This window comes from Myxine glutinosa, chromosome 1 (assembly GCF_964187855.1).
Source record: "Myxine glutinosa chromosome 1, kmMyxGlut1.1, whole genome shotgun sequence".
NCBI lineage: Eukaryota > Metazoa > Chordata > Myxini > Myxiniformes > Myxinidae > Myxine > Myxine glutinosa.
Genome location: NC_136261.1, coordinates 332142083 through 332160795, shown reverse-complemented (window position 1 = coordinate 332160795; position 18713 = coordinate 332142083). Strand labels below are relative to the sequence as shown.

The following is an 18713-nucleotide window of genomic DNA, read 5'->3' as shown; positions in this document are numbered from 1 at the left end:
GCCCGATCCCATTTGCGAGATGGTAAATCGTAGTAGCGTAGAGTTGGGAGGTACCCAGAGGGAGGCCTTACACAAACTGGTTGGGTCCCATTTGGACCTCTTCTCCTTGTCCACCGAGGATATTGGACGTACGGGCCTGGTGAAACATCAGATCCACACCGGTGAGGCCCGGCCTATTCGTCAGGCCGCCCGACGGCTCCCTTGGAGTAAGAGGGCGGAAGCTGACGAGCAGGTTGAAAAGTTGCTCGACGCAGGCGTGATCGAGCCCTCGGGAAGTCCTTGGATGTCACCTGTTGTGCTGGTCAAAAAGAAGGATGGGACCACGCGGTTCTGCGTGGACTATCGCCAGCTAAACAACGTGACACTCAAGGACTCATATCCCCTGCCAAGGATTGATGACACCCTCGATGCCGTTGCGGGCTCAAATTGGTTCACAACTTTGGACCTCAAGAGTGGGTATTGGCAGGTGGAGATGGATCGGACAGGGAAGGAGAAAACGGCATTTTCCACAGGTAAGGGGCTGTATCAGTTCACTGTGATGCCGTTTGGTTTGTGTAACGCCCCCGCCACCTTTGAGAGATTAATGGAGCATGTGCTAGGCGGCATGCCATGGCAATCATGCCTGGTATACCTGGATGACGTCCTGGTACATGCCAAGACCTTCCCCCAGGCGTTAGCTAATTTGGACCGGGTGTTCGGGTGCCTCAGACAGGCAGGGTTAAAGCTGAACCCGAGTAAGTGCACTTTGTTTGCAAGAGAGGTGGCCTATCTAGGTCACGTGATCGGCTGCGAGGGGGTAAAAATGGACCCAGACAAAATTAAAGCGGTAGAGGAGTGGCCCGCACCACGTACCATCAAAGAGGTGCGGGGATTTTTAGGACTCTGCTCCTACTACCGGCGCTTTGTGGCAAAATTTGCGGAGTTGGCCCGTCCCCTCCACCGGCTTACGGAGAAGGGGACGCGATTTAATTGGACACGGGAGTGCCACGGGGCCTTCCAAAAATTGAAGGGGTGTCTAACATCCGCACCCCTTCTAGCTTACCCCACTAGTAACGGGGCATTTACCCTGGACACGGATGCGAGCCAGGAAGGATTGGGCGCAGTTTTGTCTCAGACACAGGAGGGCGTGGAGAGGGTCATTGGTTACTATAGTCGGGCCTTAAGTAGGCCCGAGCGAAATTATTGTGTCACTCGCAAAGAGTTATTGGCGATGCTGGCTGCCATGAACCATTTCCACCCGTACCTGTACGGGCGGAAATTTTCGGTTTGAACTGACCATTCCTCCCTGCAATGGCTCCTGCGGTTCAAGGAACCGGAGGGCCAAATTGCAAGGTGGTTGGAAAAGTTGCAGCAGTACGATTTCAATGTGACCCATAGGGCCGGGAAGGCCCATGGTAATGCGGACGCACTCTCTCGGCGTCCTTGTCTGGGGAAAAACTGCAAATTTTGTACGAGACACGAGGAGAGGGAACAATTGGGCGATTCTGCCCCGATCCTCGTCGTCCGGGCAACCCGGGTGAGAGGGCCAATTTTGCCACTAACCGCGGACGAGGAATTTGGAGAATTGGCTTGGAGCACGGCCCAGCAGGAGGATCCTGTCCTGGGGCCGGTGTTTAATTGGGTCCAATTGGGGCAAAGACCAAAGGGGGAAGAGGTCACCCCCCTCGGGGCGCAAACGAAGTCGTATTGGGCTCAGTGGCAGACCCTGGAGTTGAAAGGCAACATCTTATATCGCAAGTGGATGGAGGTTCCCTCTGATAGAACTTCCTGGCTGGTGATAGTCCCAGACAAATTCAAGAACGTCATCTTACAACAGGTGCATGGTACCCGCTCCGGCGGCCATTTGGGCAGGACAAAGACAATATCTCGGGTCCGCCGGAGGTTCTATTGGGTGAATATGGGGCGCGACATACAGGACTGGTGTCGGAGATGCGACGCCTGTTCTGCCAAAAAGGGACCAGCACGGAGGATGAGGGCCCCCCTTCAATTACATCAGGTGGGGGCCCCCCTTGAGCGGGTGGCTATGGATATTCTAGGACCGCTGCCCAGCACCCGCCAAGGTAATAAGTATATCCTCGTTGTAATGGACTATTTCACCAAGTGGCCGGAGGCCTACGCCCTCCCCAACCAAGAAGCCGGGGTTGTGGCGCAGGCCTTCGTAGAAGGATTTGTATGTCGGCACGGGATTCCACAGGAGCTGCACACCGATCAGGGACGAAATTTTGAGAGCCAATTATTAAAAGATGTGTGCAGACTCCTGTCAATTCGGAAAACCAGAACCACGCCCTTGCGGCCACAATCTGACGGGATGGTGGAAAGGTTCAATCGAACATTGATCCAACAACTGGCATTGTTCACCACCACCCGTCAGGATGACTGGGACGAACATCTCCCGTACCTGTTGATGGCCTACCGAACTAGCCAGCACGGGGCCACCGCATGCAGTCCAGCGTTGCTTATGTATGGGCGGGAGTTACGGGCTCCCGCCGACTTGCTATGCGGTCCCGTGCCAGACACCACGGATACACCGCCGAGGGAGGGTTACGCACGTCACTTGGAGGAAGGCATGGAGCGGGTCCATGCCTTCGCCCACCGCCAGCTCCATCTGGTGGGGGCCAAGATGAAGCGCAGGTACGACGACCGGAGCCAGGGGAGTCAATACGCTACGGGGATGAAGATTTGGTTCTTTAATCCCCGGAGGCGGAAGGGCAGGTGCCCAAAACTCACCTCCCCCTGGCAAAGCCCGGGAGTCGTCCTGTCGCAAATCTGTGACGTGGTCATTAAGATCAAAATGGGGCCACGGGCCCCCCCTCGGATCGTCCATGCCGACCGGATAAGACCTTATGCCGGCGAGCAGGCGCCCTCATGGATCGCCTCGGCTCTAGATGCCTAGGCAGGACCCAGTACCTCTTGCGATGGGGGCTCGTAGCGTCAGAGGACTGGGGGGATGGTAGTGAGAAATGCCCCGATGTGATGGGATGGCAACTCTGGCATCCCTCACAGCAGGGGGGGCAAAGGAGCACTAGATTATGGGGTTGATGGCAGTGAAAACTAGCCCGGGAGGGTTAGGATATATCGTGTGTAGGGATCTAGCGAAGATGACATTAGGTAACGTTAAGATTAGTTAGTGACAAGGATACCTGTAGTGGGGACGCAGGTAGATTAGTGTGGATGATAATGACGTGGTATGTGCTTAGTTTAAAAGGGAAGATGGGGAGCACTAAGTTAGCAGGGCAACAGGTAGTTCAGATGATGCCGTGTGAGTGTTGGAGGTGTATTCAAGTGTATTGAGCAGTGTGTGAGGATTGAACAGGTGTGATTGCACAGGTGTGCAACTGAACAGGTGGATGGAGCAGTGTTTGAGTGATGGTGATGGTGATGTGAGTTGTATTGACCAAATGGTTCAGGGAGAAGGAGGGTGCAGGTGGCACCAGGTGTGATTGCACAGGTGTGGAACAACAGGTGTATGTGGTTGTGTGGAATAAATGGTATGGAGTATATGGGGTATTGGAATGGATGGTCGTGGAGTGAGTAGGATGGAAACTGTGGAGTGGAGTGGATGGTGCGGAGGTGTGAATGGGGGAAGAGTGGACCCCCATCACGAATACCCGGGGCGGGTAGTGTAAGTGTTAGGTAGAGGGTATAGGTAAATTATGGTTGGATATTGGCATCTGTGGTGCGGGTGGAAGAATGATGTTTGGATGGGTGCATCCAAACTGGGCGTGTAGCCGTGTTGTGGAAATGGCTGGGCGTGTAGCCTGTTAGTGTGTGTTGTTGGTTTGGGCACTCCACCACTGTGAGGATGTCGGCCAGGTGAGGCCGCAGGTGGGCTCTGGGAGCCGGTAGTTGTTGTGGATGGGGCCTGAGGATCCGGAGGACGGACCCGGGTAGCCCAGTGCCAGAGGGCACCGAGTGGGGTGACAGAGCCAGGAGGGGCCTTCCCCAGTTAGTTAGGTTAGGGTGAGGAGCTAGGTAAGCTCGGGTGGCAACTGCAGTGGTGGAGGTGTGCAGGTGGGTAGACCTGCTGGGAGAGCTACACGTCACAGCCCAGAAATTGTGCAAGGGCACCGGGAGATGAATCGGGGGAGTGAGACCCCAAATTGAGAAGCACCACAGTTTGGTCAATGGGAATTGGTTTTTAGAACCCATAGTGTAAGTTGGCCAATGGATTGGCAGGGAAAGACCCCGGGTAGTGTAACGTGTGGTAAAGTCATTTAGAGGATAGTTAGGATGAAGAAGTCTCCTCGCACCATCTGCATCCACTCACCTGAGGTGACAGGTACTCCACACCATGCCATGTTTTGATTATTTTTTATGATGCAAATGTTTGGATTGTGAGACGCATCATGACGTGGGTGTGACATTGTGCTTGATGTTCCATCTCTTCCTCCTTATGAGGATTGATGACGAATTGGGTGATGGCAAATTTTGGCTAGAGGGATTGTGGAGACGAATTTGGTATAAGGGAAATATGGGAAGACGTGACAGTAGCGACGAATTTGTAAATGTGTAGATTTTGTAAATATGGGGTAAGGGCAAGGGTAGTGTAGGTGACAGGGGGGGTGACGTACGGTAGGGACGAGCTTTCTCATTTCGCTCTCCGTACGCCTTTCGCCTTGCATTGCCTTATTGATGTGTACCCTTGTGACCTTACCCCTCGCTCATTTGTCTTTCCCCTTTTGTCTCCCACATGACCTGTGCGCCATTGGGCGCCGAGGGGAGCGTGCGTGAGTCGGCCATTGTGCGCCCGAAATTCCCAGAACCAGCTGTCTGCATCGATGCACCACATTATGCACCACATGCCTGTGGCCGAGCACCACGTATGGACCCCATGGGTTGGGGCATGGCCCCTCTGCTGGAACCGGCCATGAGGGCCCGAAATCTTGCTGGCGGACCTTGGCCACAGGGCACCGATGCCCCACAGGTGAACCACACTAGTCGGCCCTGTGGGCCATAAATAAAATAAAAAAGGACACATTGGGTGCATTTTTCAGTTCAAATAGGCCGCCAGTAAGAAAAGCAAAGAAAATGACAACAACTGGAAGAGATAATAATAGCCAGCAGAGGGAGCCGAAGAGCAAGAGACCACCTGCAGGGTTAGGGGTTGTTGATGTTATTTTTATTGAACACTGATGAACTGTGGTGACTGCACCGATTGGTGCTTGAGGGTGTGTTGGTGCGTTATAGGTGCTTTCATGGTGCATTGATGCAGAGCAGACTGTCTCCCCCCCAGAAAGAACAATTACAGGTCCTGGGTTGAGTTTTGTAAATAAAATAGCGTCACTGTAAATAATGCTCCCCACCGTCAGTGTATAGTTTGAAGACCATTCCGCAATTCGGTTAACTGTGGGCGTAAGTCTGTTAGGCAGGGTGCAATGGAGCAGCGGGACACATTTATTTATGTTTTAAAACTGTCGCACTCAGGGTCAGGTTAAAAGTAGAGGGAACTACACCTACGTGTCACACTAAATTAAAGTTGTAGGCCCGGGCCATGCCTAAGAGGAGGAGGGTGCAGTGTTGCGGATATGAGGATTGTGTTTTTTTTATTGTGTGCTTTATTATTATTATTGTTTATTCTGCGCCTCCTGCCTCCGGAGTTGTGTAAAGGTAAAAAGGGCGTCTCGGTAATTAGTCCATAAAGCATCCACGTCAGCCAATCATAGAATACCCCTGTTCGATAGCTTATATCTTATTATGTGTCTTAGGGTAAGGCTGTGTCTCCCATTAACTTAAATACTCCATTGTACCAAGTGAAATAAGAATAGGTCCCCTTTCATTTCATTTCGATTGCCAACTGCATTTTGGGCGGTTTTCTCTTCAACCACCATTGGCCACGAGGCAGGTTTGGGGAAGAAAGGCATGTCCCCACCTCGTCAGAGAGGGGAGGAGTGAGCCAGCCCCACTCGACCAACCATGAACAAGGGGTTTGGCTTGAGAGGGCAGAGAGAGAACGTTTGGGGGAGGTTCGCAAAGGTTGAGGGGCGGGGCCTATATAACCCGCGGCGGGGCGTTCCCCAGGGAGAAGTCCAGAGTTGAGACAAGGAGGGAGGAGACAAGAGCTGGGTCCTCAGAGCTGAGCTGCAGCTCGAGCCACCGAAACTGCATTTACAGCAGCTCGAGCCACCGAAACTGCATTTACAGCAGCTCGAGCCACCGAAACTGCCTCTACAGCAGCTCGAGCCACCGAAACTGCAGCCACAGCAGCGTGAGGCCTGGACGGCAGTTTGGAGCAGGGCCGCGAAGGAACGGCGGCTGCCCAACGAGCCGATCGTGCTGCAGGACCAGTTGGACCTCCCTATCCCGCCAGCCATCCACCTGCCATCCCTATCATCATTCCCCGTGTAAGTGTGTTCGTAGTCTGTCTTTTGTCTTGTCCCTGGGAATAAGTTAAGCCTGTTAGATAAGCTAGTATTTTCCCTGTGTCTCTAAAAAGCTTCTGTATATTATTTTATTATCTTTCCTTCTCCTTGGTTATTTTGAGCCTGTAAATAGTAAATAAATTTAGTAGTATTTTCAACCCTTTTCTGGTCTTATTCCTTTTCCTCTTTGCATTCGTCGTCTTAGTCTTTTCCCGATTGAATAGTGGTGGCGCGATACGGCCAACGTTTGGGTTGAATCGGGTTTTAGTCGGGGAATAAGTGTTCGGTCGCGGAGCCTCCGCTCGGCAAATATAACATCTTTAACCGCGTCCGTAACAATATATATATATATATATATATATATATATATATATATATATATACATATATATATATATATACATATATATATATATATATATATATATACATATATATATATATATACATATATATATATACATATATATATATATATATATATATATATATATATATATATATATATATATATATATATATATATATATATACATATATATATATATATATATATATATATATATATATATATATATATATATATATATATATATATATATATATATATATATATATAGGAGGGGCAGTCAATAAGTAACCTTAAAATATTTTTCACAACTTGTTTATTGCATGTACGTGTGTAACAACCGTGTTATTTTTCAACATAATCTCCATTGCGTTCAATGCATTTTTTCCAGCGCTTTACTAAGGCCTGGATTCGTCTAGGAAAAAAATATTTTGGCTGCTTGTGTAGCCGTTCGTGCAACGCCTCTTGGAGCTCTTTTTCGGATCGGAAAGTGGTTCCACCAAGCGCCTCTTTAAGTGGCCTAAAGATGTGGTAATCCGAAGGGGCGAGGTCTGGCGAGTAGGGTGGATGAGGAAGACACTCAAAATGCAGGTCTTCGATTGTTGCAGCTGTAGCGCGGGCAGTATGGGGCCGAGCATTGTCATGCTGCAGCAAAACACCTGTAGAAAGTAGTCCACGACATTTTGATCTGATTGCTCATTTCAGATGGTTCTTAAGGTCACAGTATAATGCACTGGTGACTGTGGTCCCTCTGGGCATGTAATTCTCTACAAGTGGGCCTCGGCTATCCCAGAACAGCGTCAGCATCACTTTTCCAGTGGACGGCTGGGTGCGGAATTTTTTGGGCTTCGGTGAAGTTGAATGGCGCCACTCTTTGCTTGCCCTCTTCGTTTCTGGCTGAAAGTCGTAGACCCAGCTTTCATCCCCAGTCACTACGCGAATTATTGTAAGGAAGCGTCGCCTTCTGTTTCGTAACGTCGCAGAAGTTCTTCACATGCGTCCACTCGCCGTTCTTTCAGTTCGGATGTGAGTTGTCTTGGCACCCACCTTGCAGACAATTTGCGGAACCCCAGCACGTTGTGAATGATATGGTGTGCTGAACCATGGCCAATGTTCAATTCGGAGACTACTTCATCCAGCGTAATGCGACAGTTTTCCCTTAGCACGTGCTCAACTCCTGCAACCATTTCCGATGTGTCGGCTGTGTGAGGCCGGCCTGAGTGAGCAGCGTCTGCCACACTGGACACTCCACTTTTAAACTGCCTGTCCCAGTCGTTCACCTGCTGCAACGATAAAGATGCGTCACCATATTGCATCTTCATTCTGTGATGGATTTTACTGGGATTCACACCCTCACTTCCCAAGAAACAGATGACAGAACGTTGCTCCTCCCTGGTGCATGCTCCTAAGGGAGCCCCCATCTTAGTCCGTTTGCCACGTGTATATGTTATAGGTAGTGACCTTGTTGTTGTGAGAAGTGCTCACGCCATTCCAGTAACTCTCTTGGTGCCGACATACAAATGCATTTTATCCCAAATCACAAAATTGCCTCCAGATATCGATTCCTGAGGTCAAAAATGTATGGAAAACACATATCATATGTGATTGTAAGTTAGTTGATTAAAAAGTCATAATCCACCGCCATCTGAGGCGGACATTTTGGATTTATGCAAATTACTGGATTTCCCCAAGGTTGCCGATCTGGCAACAAAGCTAAATTTTCTCTACAGATCCATATTAATAAGAAACCATCAAAAAACAATGCACTTCTCACAACAACAAGGTCATCAATCTGGCAACGAGACTATCTTAGAACTGCTCTACGATGCCAGATGGAAAACAGGCAAAACATGACTCTTACCCATAGATATAACATATGTCGTCTATAACTACACACATTACATTCTCGAATTTATATGGCCAGTTTAAGGTTACTTCTTGACTGGTCCTCGTATATGGTATATGTATATATATATATGTGCACTTCAAGTGTGTTTTGTTGTAGGTGCATGCAATATATAATTAGTTGTCGAAACATGTGAACTATGGAATCAATTTTTTTTTCGAGCAGAAGCTGCTGCTCAGACAGCAACCACGTTGAGATCAGATGGAAGCCGTCAGTGTAAGGTGGTATGAATACCTCCAAGAAGCCCAAAGCACTTGCCAACTGTAGTCAAGGCAGAAATTTGTAATTTGTTGTAGTGTCGGCGGTAGCTTGCCTACTCTTCTCAAAGAGCACTGTGGGATATTTGGTGTCCAGCCTGGCTTAACATCAATCCAAGGGACAGCACACACATCCTGCTTGGAAACACCACTGTCATAATTTATAGCTGGGCTGAGATGTGAACCCAGGCTAAAAAAAAAACAACTCAGACGTGATTGTGTTTACCATGAGGTTATCCTGCCAGTCCATACGCAATGTATAACATGTGTGCCTAGTTCATACACAGTGTTCAACGAAGGAGAAGTCGAGAAGGCCATGTTGTTTGAGGATAAATGAATCAAACCTTGTTTGACGCCATAAGAACGTTTGGATGGGAAGAGGAATGCCAGAGTCAGCCTGGCCTTCATGTGCTGCAAGTCCTTGTGAGGTCTTTCTTTTCCCCATGCGTGCTGTCTTAAACACGCTGCAATCACTTGCACACCTCTCACTGCGCACACTGTGGAAAACACAGGAAGACAAATTACTCATTCTTGAACACGCATGATCCGTGGGCATAAAAGGAGTTCAGCGTTAAAATCGGGTGGGCAAAAGGAATCGAGCAGAGCCAACGAGAGCACTTAAATGAGATGTCTCGTCTTGGTTCAATTCCCGGACTATAAACTGTCTGGTTGGTGCTCCGCGGGCAGGACGTTGCAGATCACCAAACCAAGTGTGCCCTCCCTCAGATGGACGTTAGGTTGGGTGTTCGATCTACCGGCATCATTTTGCCTTTGGTTTCGTAATATGTGAATACGCTTTAGCTTTGGTTTACCGGAGTTTATCGGCAGGAGTTTTTAAGAAATTTTACCATGACAGTTTAAGAAATAATTGACTCAGAATGCGAACGTCTTTACATCTTTTCTTTCACGCTAAAGTGGTGACCCCGACACGACCAAATGGATGCACTATGAGTTACAATTGCACAACTCGCAGTGCCATTCCCAGAGGCTCAACCAGCTTCGATAAAGCTTCCGCCATTCTGGCCTAATGACCCGCTGCCAGCAACTGTGGTTTACACAAGCCAAAGCCCAATTCGACAACGGAAACATTACTCCCGAGTTGGGGCAATTCAAACACATTGTTGGCTCCTGGTCACCAGAGTATGTGATGGAGGTGAGAGATATTTAACGCGAACGCTTCGTACACTACTTTGAAGGACACACTCATAAAGCATATGACATCCTCTGAGCACTGCCCACTTTCAAGAACTTCTTACAGCTGAGAACTTAGGAGATCGAAGACCCACACAACTACTGCGTCATATGCAGCAGTTTCTTGGAGAACGCCCACGCCACCTTCGACCGACCAGCCGTTTCTTCGTGAGTTGTTCTTGCAACATTTACCACCACACGTCCGCATGATACGTGCAGCTAACACCAGAGCTGGCACTACCCGCCGCTGCAGATCTGGCTTATCATCCCATTGACACCATTACGCCAATGGTGGCTAATGTCACACATCCACCACAGCATGTCACACAGCAGCAATCTGAAATGGCAGACCTTAAGAAGCCCTTCCTGGAGCTCTACGCTACACAACACTGCTTAGGCCCATCTTCGTGTACCCCTTGTAGGGAGAGGGAGAAACAGCATACCTCGTGCTACCGTTTGCCCTCGCCTTCTGTGAATACTCCAGATTGGTGTTGGTACCATGTGACCTTCGGTGCTCATGCTCATCAGTGCAGAGTACTGCGCTCGTACTGGTCGAAGGGAAATGACGAGGCCCACAACTCATGGCAACGAGTTCACCTGGGCCATACGTCAGTCATCTTCTATTCCTCATGGGTAGTTGGCTTCGCTTTCTTGTGGATACAGGAGCAGAGGTGAGCATTGTGCCACCATCTGCCGCTGAACGGAAAACCGGCAGGAATATTCATTACATACTGCTAGCAACAATGCTATTGCTACTTTTGGAGAATGTCTCCTCCAGCTTGATTTGGGTTTATATCACTCATTTCCGTGGGTGTTAACTCTATCCTAGGTGTGGATTTTTTGCGTCATCTTAATCTCCTTATAGGTGTCAAACATCATTGTCTATTGGATGCTTCAACACAGCTTAGTGCCCTCAGTAAAGTATCCACCAGTTTCGTCGCTGAATATCGCGTGTCTTCCATCCACACCCACGTGCCCTTTTCAGAAAGTACTTTCTGACTTCCCGGCTATAACGGGCCCATCGGCAACCATCCAGCCCATCAAACATCACATCACATATCATATCGAGAACACGCGATGCCCTTTTTTGATGCCAGCTCACCACCAAGCACCCAATAAATTATGTATTGCCTGCCAAGTGGCAGGATCATCAACTGTCATAACATGGGATCATCAGACCATCGTCCAACAATTGGGCTTCACCGTTACACATGGTACCCAAAAAGACTTCTGAGCTCCTCACCACATACAAAGCTTTCATCTGCAGTTCAATGGAATACTGCCCTCCCCTCTGGGCCGGTGCTCCTGCCTCACACCTAGCTCGGCTTCACGCTGTTGACAAAGCATTCAGCATCATTGGAATCTCCCGCGATGAAGCTGATTGAGGGCCTTTCACTCTCTCACCGCAGGCAGGTTGGTGGGCTTTCTGTCTTCTACCGACTCCTCTTCGGCCTCGCTACCCCCGTCTGGGCTCTGTCCCCCAAATATTCCTACAGGTCGCACAAGATCGGCCAGCAACCCTCTTCTGATGAAACTGCCAAAATGAAAGCTCTGTGCTCACCTTCACTCTTTCATTCCTCTTTTCTCCTGCCTCTGGAACAAACTCCCTCACTCTCTTCAATCCCACTCCTCCCTCCAGGTCTTTAAAACAGCTGTTCACCACCATCTCTTATCTTCCCCCATCAAAAACCTTGATTTTTTCTACCCCCGTTAAAACACCCCAAATCCACCTCTTTCAATCTCCAACTTCTTTCCTGAAATTCCTAGTAGTGTTCATTTGCTTTATACCATGTGCTCCTTCCCTCCCCCCTCACCCACCGGCCCTCTCCCTTCCACAGATCTACCGACATCCCTGTTATTGACTGTTGTTGTGCTTGTATCCTTTCCTTTCTCTCTCTCCCCTCTTGTCTCCCACCCCCTTTATTTATTGTATGTTTTGTTGGGTTCATGCATGTTTTCGTGTAATGTGTTCGCCCTTACACGAGCCTCGACTCTGTATACAAAATAAAATTAATTTTTTTTTTTTTTTTTAACATTCAACATTTTGTCGATCAGGAGCTCCGGAGATTTCACTTCTGCTACGTGTATATACAGTATGTAGATGATATTCTAATCGCCAGCGCAACTGCAGAAAGACATCAATAACACCTCAATCTCCTCTTCACACATTTGCAGGACTTGGGCATCAACATCAATCCCACAAAGTGCATATTCAGCATTCTGGAGTTTAATTTCCTCGGCCACTGCGTTAACTGCTCAGGCGTCCGTCCGCTCGAGGAGAATGCGCAGATTATTAGTTGAGATTTCCAGTCACCATCATTTCAATGCAAACTGTGAGAGTTTTTGGGCCTCACCAACTTTTACCATTGATTTATTCCAAATGCAGCGACAACACTGCAGTCGTTCAACAGCTAATAAGTATTCTGAAGTGTTCCGATGGTCAGAGTCAACCTTGTCAGCCTGCCACACCATCAACGAAGAACTGGCGAATGCCTCACTCCTCACACCAACAAGCCTGATGGTTGTCGCGTATGGGATCACGGTGGTGCGGCCCGCCCACATCAGTTCATCGATGCCTTCTTCTAGCGTCCACTGCCCTTCTTCTCCAAACCACTGAAACCTCAAGTACAGCACATTCAATCGCGAATTACTTGCCCTGTACCTCGCCATCAAGCACTTCCGCCAATTTATTGAGGCCAGATAATTATTCCATGTCATGACTGGCCACAAACTCTTTACTTTTGCTTTATCCACCCATTCGGACACTCACACTGCTTACACACTTCGCCAACTCAGTTATCTCTCGCAATTCACCACCAACATTCAGCACATCAAAGGAATCACAAACTCGGCTGCAGATGCTGTCTCACACATCGAGGTTTTGGCATTGTCGTCTATAAAGACACGAGTCATCTATTTTAATGTACTTGCGGCAGCACAACAGGACACAAACTGTATGCAAGTCATGTCTCTAATGTGGTCAAGTCACGTCTCTAATTTGGTCAAGTCACGTCTCTAATGTGGTCAAGTCACGTCTCTAATGTGGTCAAGTCACGTCTCTAATGTGGTCAAGTCACGTCTCTAATGTGGTCAAGTCACGTCTCTAATGTGGTCAAGTCAAGTCTCTAATGTGGTCAAGTCACGTCTCTAATGTGGTCAAGTCACGTCTCTAATGTGGTCAAGTCACGTCTCTAATGTGGTCAAGTCACGTCTCTAATGTGGTCAAGTCACGTCTCTAATGTGGTCAAGTCACGTCTCTAATGTGGTCAAGTCACGTCTCTAATGTGGTCAAGTCACGTCTCCAATGTGGTCAAGTCACGTCTCTAATGTGGTCAAGTCACGTCTCTAATGTGGTCAAGTCACGTCTCTTATGTGGTCAAGTCACGTCTCTTATGTGGTCAAGTCACGTCCCAAATGTGGTCAAGTCACGTCTGTAATGTGGTCACGTCACGTCTCTAATGTGGTCAAGTCAGTCTCTAATGTGGTCAAGTCACGTCTCTAATGTGGTCAAGTCACGTCTCTAATGGGGTCAAGTCATGTCTCTAATGTGGTCAAGTCACATCTCTAATGTGGTCAAGTCACGTCTCTAATGTGGTCAGGTCACGTCTCTTATGTGGTCAAGTCACGTCTCTTATGTGGTCAAGTCACGTCCCAAATGTGGTCAAGTCACGTCTGTAATGTGGTCACGTCACGTCTCTAATGTGGTCAAGTCACGTCTGTAATGTGGTCACGTCACGTCTCTAATGTGGTCAAGTCAGTCTCTAATGTGGTCAAGTCACGTCTCTAATGTGGTCAAGTCACATCTCTAATGTGGTCAAGTCACGTCTCTAATGTGGTCAAGTCACGTCTCTAATGTGGTCAAGTCACGTCTAATGTGGTCAAGTCACATCTCTAATGTGGTCAAGTCACGTCTCTAATGTGGTCAAGTCACGTCTCTAATGTGGTCAAGTCACGTCTCTAATGTGGTCAAGTCACGTCTCTAATGTGGTCAAGTCACGTCTCTAATGTGGTCAAGTCACGTCTCTAATGTGGTCAAGTCACGTCTCTAATGTGGTCAAGTCACGTCTAATGTGGTCAAGTCACATCTCTAATGTGGTCAAGTCACGTCTCTAATGTGGTCAAGTCACGTCCCAAATGTGGTCAAGTCACGTCTGTAATGTGGTAACGTCACGTCTCTAATGTGGTCAAGTCACGTCTCTAATGTGGTCAAGTCACGTCTCTAATGTGGTCAAGTCACGTCTAATGTGGTCAAGTCACGTCTCTAATGTGGTCAAGTCACGTCTCTAATGTGGTCAAGTCACGTCTCTAATGTGGTCAAGTCACGTCTCTTATGTGGTCAAGTCACGTCTCTTATGTGGTCAAGTCACGTCCCAAATGTGGTCAAGTCACGTCTGTAATGTGGTCACGTCACGTCTCTAATGTGGTCAAGTCACGTCTCTAATGTGGTCAAGTCACGTCTCTAATGTGGTCAAGTCACGTCTCTAACGTGGTCAAGTCACGTCTCTAATGTGGTCAAGTCAGGTCTCTAATGTGGTCAAGTCACGTCTCTAATGTGGTCAAGTCACGTCTCTAATGTGGTCAAGTCACGTCTCTAATGTGGTCAAGTCACGTCTCTAATGTGGTCAAGTCACGTCTCTAATGTGGTCGAGTCACGTCTCTAATGTGGTCAAGTCACGTCTCTAATGTGGTCAAGTCACGTCACTAATGTGGTCAAGTCACGTCTCTAATGTGGTCAAGTCACGTCTCTTATGTGGTCAAGTCACGTCCCAAATGTGGTCAAGTCACGTCGCTAATGTGGTCAAATCACGTCTCTAATGTGGTCAAGTCAAGTCTCTAATTTGGTCAAGTCAGTCTCTAATGTGGTCAGGTCACGTCTCTAATGTGGCCAAGTCACATCTCTAATGTGGTCAAGTCACGTCTCTAATGTGGTCAAGTCACGTCTCTAATGTGGTCAAGTCACGTCTCTAATGTTGTCAAGTCACGTCTCTAATGTGGTCAAGTCACGTCTCTAATGTGGTCAAGTCATGTCTCTAATTTGGTCAAGTCACGGCTCTAATGTGGTCAAGTCACGTCTCTAATTTGGTCAAGTCAGTCTCTAATATGGTCACGTCACATCTCTAATGTGGTCAAGTCAGTCACTAATGTGGTCAAGTCACATCTCTAATGTGGTCAAGTCACGTCTCTAGCGTGGTCAAGTCAGCCTCTAACGTGGTCACGTCATGTCTCCAATTGTGGTCAAGTCACGTCTCTAATGTCATCAAGTCACGTCTCTAATGTGGTCAAGTCACGTCTCTAATGTGGTCAAGTCACGTCTCTAATGTGGTCAAGTCACGTCTCTAATGTGGTCAAGTCACGTCTCTAATGTGGTCAAGTCAAGTCTCTAATGTGGTCAAGTCATGTCTCTAATGTGGTCAAGTCAGTCTCTAATGTGGTCAAGTCACGTCTCTAATTTGGTCAAGTCACGTCTCTAATGTGGTCAAGTCACGTCTCTAATTTGGTCAAGTCAGTCTCTAATGTGGTCACGTCACGTCTCTAATGTGGTCAAGTCAGTCTCGAATGTGGTCAAGTAACGTCTCTAATGTGGTCAAGTCACGTCTCTAATGTGGTCAAGTCACGTCTCTAATGTGGTCAAGTCACGTCTCTAATGTGATCAAGTCACGTCTCTAATGTGGTCAAGTCACGTCTCTAATTTGGTCACGTCACGTCTCTAATGTGGTCAAGTCAGTCTCTAATGTGGTCAAGTCACGTCTCTAATGTGGTCAAGTCACGTCTCTAATGTGGTCAAGTCACGTCTCTAATGTGGTCAAGGCACGTCTCCAATTTGGTCAAGTCAGTCTCTAATGTGGTCACGTCATGTCTCTAATTTGGTCAAGTCACGTCTCTAATTTGGTCAAGGCACGTCTCTAATTTGGTCAAGGCACGTCTCCAATTTGGTCAAGTCACGTCTCTAATGTGGTCAAGTCACGTCTCTAATGTGGTCACGTCACGTCTCTAATGTGGTCAAGTCACGACTCTAATGTGGTCAAGTCACGTCTCTAATGTGGTCAAGTCACGTCTCTAATGTGGTCAAGTCAGTCTCTAATGTGGTCAAGTCAGTCTCTAATGTGGTCAAGTCAGTCTCTAATGTGGTCAAGTCAGTCTCTAATGTGGTCAAGTCAGCCTCTAATGTGGTCAAGTCAGTCTCTAATGTGGTCTCGTCACTTCTGTAATGTGGTCAAGTCAGTCATTGTGGTCAAGTCAGTCTTTGTGGTCAAGTCACGTCTCTAATGTGGTCTCGTCACTTCTCTAATGTGGTCAAGTCAGTCTTTGTGGTCAAGTCAGTCTTTGTGGTCAAGTCACGTCTCTAATGTGGTCACGTCACGTCTCTAATGTGGTCACATCACATCTCTAATGTGGTCACGTCACGTCTCTAATGTGGTCACGTCACGTCTCTAATGTGGTCACGTCACATCTCTAATGTGGTCACATCACGTCTCTTATGTGGTCAAGTCACGTCTCTAATGTGGTCACGTCACGTCTCTAATGGGGTCACGTCAGTCTCTAATGTGGTCACGTCAGTCTCTAATGTGGTCACGTCACGTCTCTAATGTGGTCACGTCACGTCTCTAATGTGGTCACGTCACGTCTCTTATGTGGTCAAGTCACATCTCTGTGGTCAAGTCACGTCTCTAATGTGGTCATGTCACGTCTCTAATGTGGTCACGTCAGTCTCTAATGTGGTCAAGTAACGTCTCCAATTTGGACACGTCAGTCTCTAATGTGCTCAAGTCACGTCTAATGTGGTCAAGTCGGTCTCTAATGTGGTCACGTCTCTAATGTGGTCAAGTCACGTCTCTAATGTGGTCAAGTCACGTCTTTAATGTGGTCACGTCACGTCTCTAATGTGGTCACGTCACGTCTCTAATGTGGTCACGTCACGTCTCTAATGTGGTCACGTCACGTCACGTCTCTAATGTGGTCACGTCACGTCTCTAATGTGGTCACGTCACGTCTCTAATGTGGTGACGTCACGTCTCTAATGTGGTGACGTCACGTCTCTAATGTGGTCACGTCACGTCTCTAATGTGGTCACATCACGTCTCTAATGTGGTCAAGTCAGTCTCTAATGTGGTCACGTCAGTCTCTAATGTGATCACGTCGGTCTCTGTGGTGAAGTCGGTCTTTGTGGTCAAGTCGGTCTCCAATGTGGTCAAGTCAGTCTCTAATTTTGTCAAGTCACGTCTCTACTGTGGTCAAGTCACGTCTCTAATGTGGTCAAGTCACGTCTCTAATGTGGTCAAGTCACGTCTCTGTGGTCAAGTGACGTCTGTAATGTGGTCACGTCACGTCTCTAATGTGATGACGTGACGTCTCCAATGACAGATCTGAAAAGGAACATTTTGCCTTTTATATGTATTGTAACGGCAACGTTGTCGTATCCAAGGTATTGAGTATTTCCTGAAACAAGTCCAGCTTCGGTGGTCAGGACACCTCACACACATGGAAGACCATAGAATCCAAAGAGCGCTTTCCTATGGACAACTAAAATTTGGTAAACGGTCACGTGGTGGACAAATAAAGCGCTACAAGGACGTCCTTAAAGTCTACACTCAAGTCTTGTGCCAGCCCAGTTGTCATCAGGCCAAAATTTGTAAAAATGCGATTTGAACTTGTCATTTTCACTGAACATGTACTCGGTCATGTGTGACAGCAATGATGCATGGAAGGCATCAATGGAAAGCTGAGGATCTCCTCATAATTGGTAAACCACATGTAAATTGTCAAAATAAATAACCTTTGCATATTAACACATTGAATTCGGATTACCTTTTTTTTGATACGCACTGTATATATATATATATATATATATATATAGGAATTTTTACGCATTCATTCTTTCGTTCATTCATTTGTTCATTCATTCATTATACATTCATTCATTCGAATGCCCTCTCGAAAGCATTCCCAGCGTGTGGTGCTGATGAGTCCTCGATTCTATTCTTGATTCAAACAGGAACAATGTGTACGTACATCAATTACGTACACGTTTTCAGTGCGAGACCAAATCAAGCGTCGGGTTTCCCGCGATAAAACAGATGGCCTGTTGGAGATTATGCTGCAAAGTCACTCACGACGAGAAATACAACTAATGTAATTTTCAACACGGAACGACACAATGTTTACTGTACCATCGATGATCAATAAAGCATTAAAGGTAGCTACGTGCAGGTACACGTCCACGAGTGGGACGCTAAATCGGTTATAGTGTAGACACCAATACGTCGTCCACCCAGCTGTGTTTAATTAAGAGGCCAAGACGCTAAGAAATGATACGGAACCAACACACTCACCTTCATTTCCCTTCTCCCCCATCGGAGAACATCGGTGACGTCATCACAACGGCAACGTCAAATGATGCGTGACGTCACCATCATTTCCGCTCCGGTTCTGGATCATGAACGCTCATTTAATAATCGCACGTACCATGGATGTTACATGGATGCCTGGCGTTTACTCCCATGATGATAATACATCGCATTTCAATGGGAATAGGATCCCGAGGTTGTACAGACGGTTCGTGCAGCGCGGTAAGTGCGTTTGTGGGACAGGGGTCGCTTACCGCTCCGATCATGAGTGGCACTGCTCGCGCTCGCGGTCAGCTTAGGTGATGC

At 47.7% G+C, this 18713-nt stretch overlaps 1 protein-coding gene across 1 annotated transcript in view; it reads right to left on the bottom strand.

The window, feature by feature from the left end:
- Positions 1-18457, bottom strand: part of UNC80 (unc-80 subunit of NALCN channel complex) — a 502852-nt gene extending 484395 nt beyond the window's left edge. Inside the window, exons 1-2 of the mRNA XM_078779534.1 lie at positions 18393-18457; positions 9216-9368 (exon numbers count right to left, since the gene is read on the bottom strand). Of these exons, the coding sequence (XP_078635660.1) occupies positions 9216-9316 (101 nt within the window). The 5' untranslated portion in view covers positions 9317-9368; positions 18393-18457. The remainder of the gene's footprint in view (positions 1-9215; positions 9369-18392) is intronic.
- Positions 18458-18713: the final 256 nt, after the last annotated feature.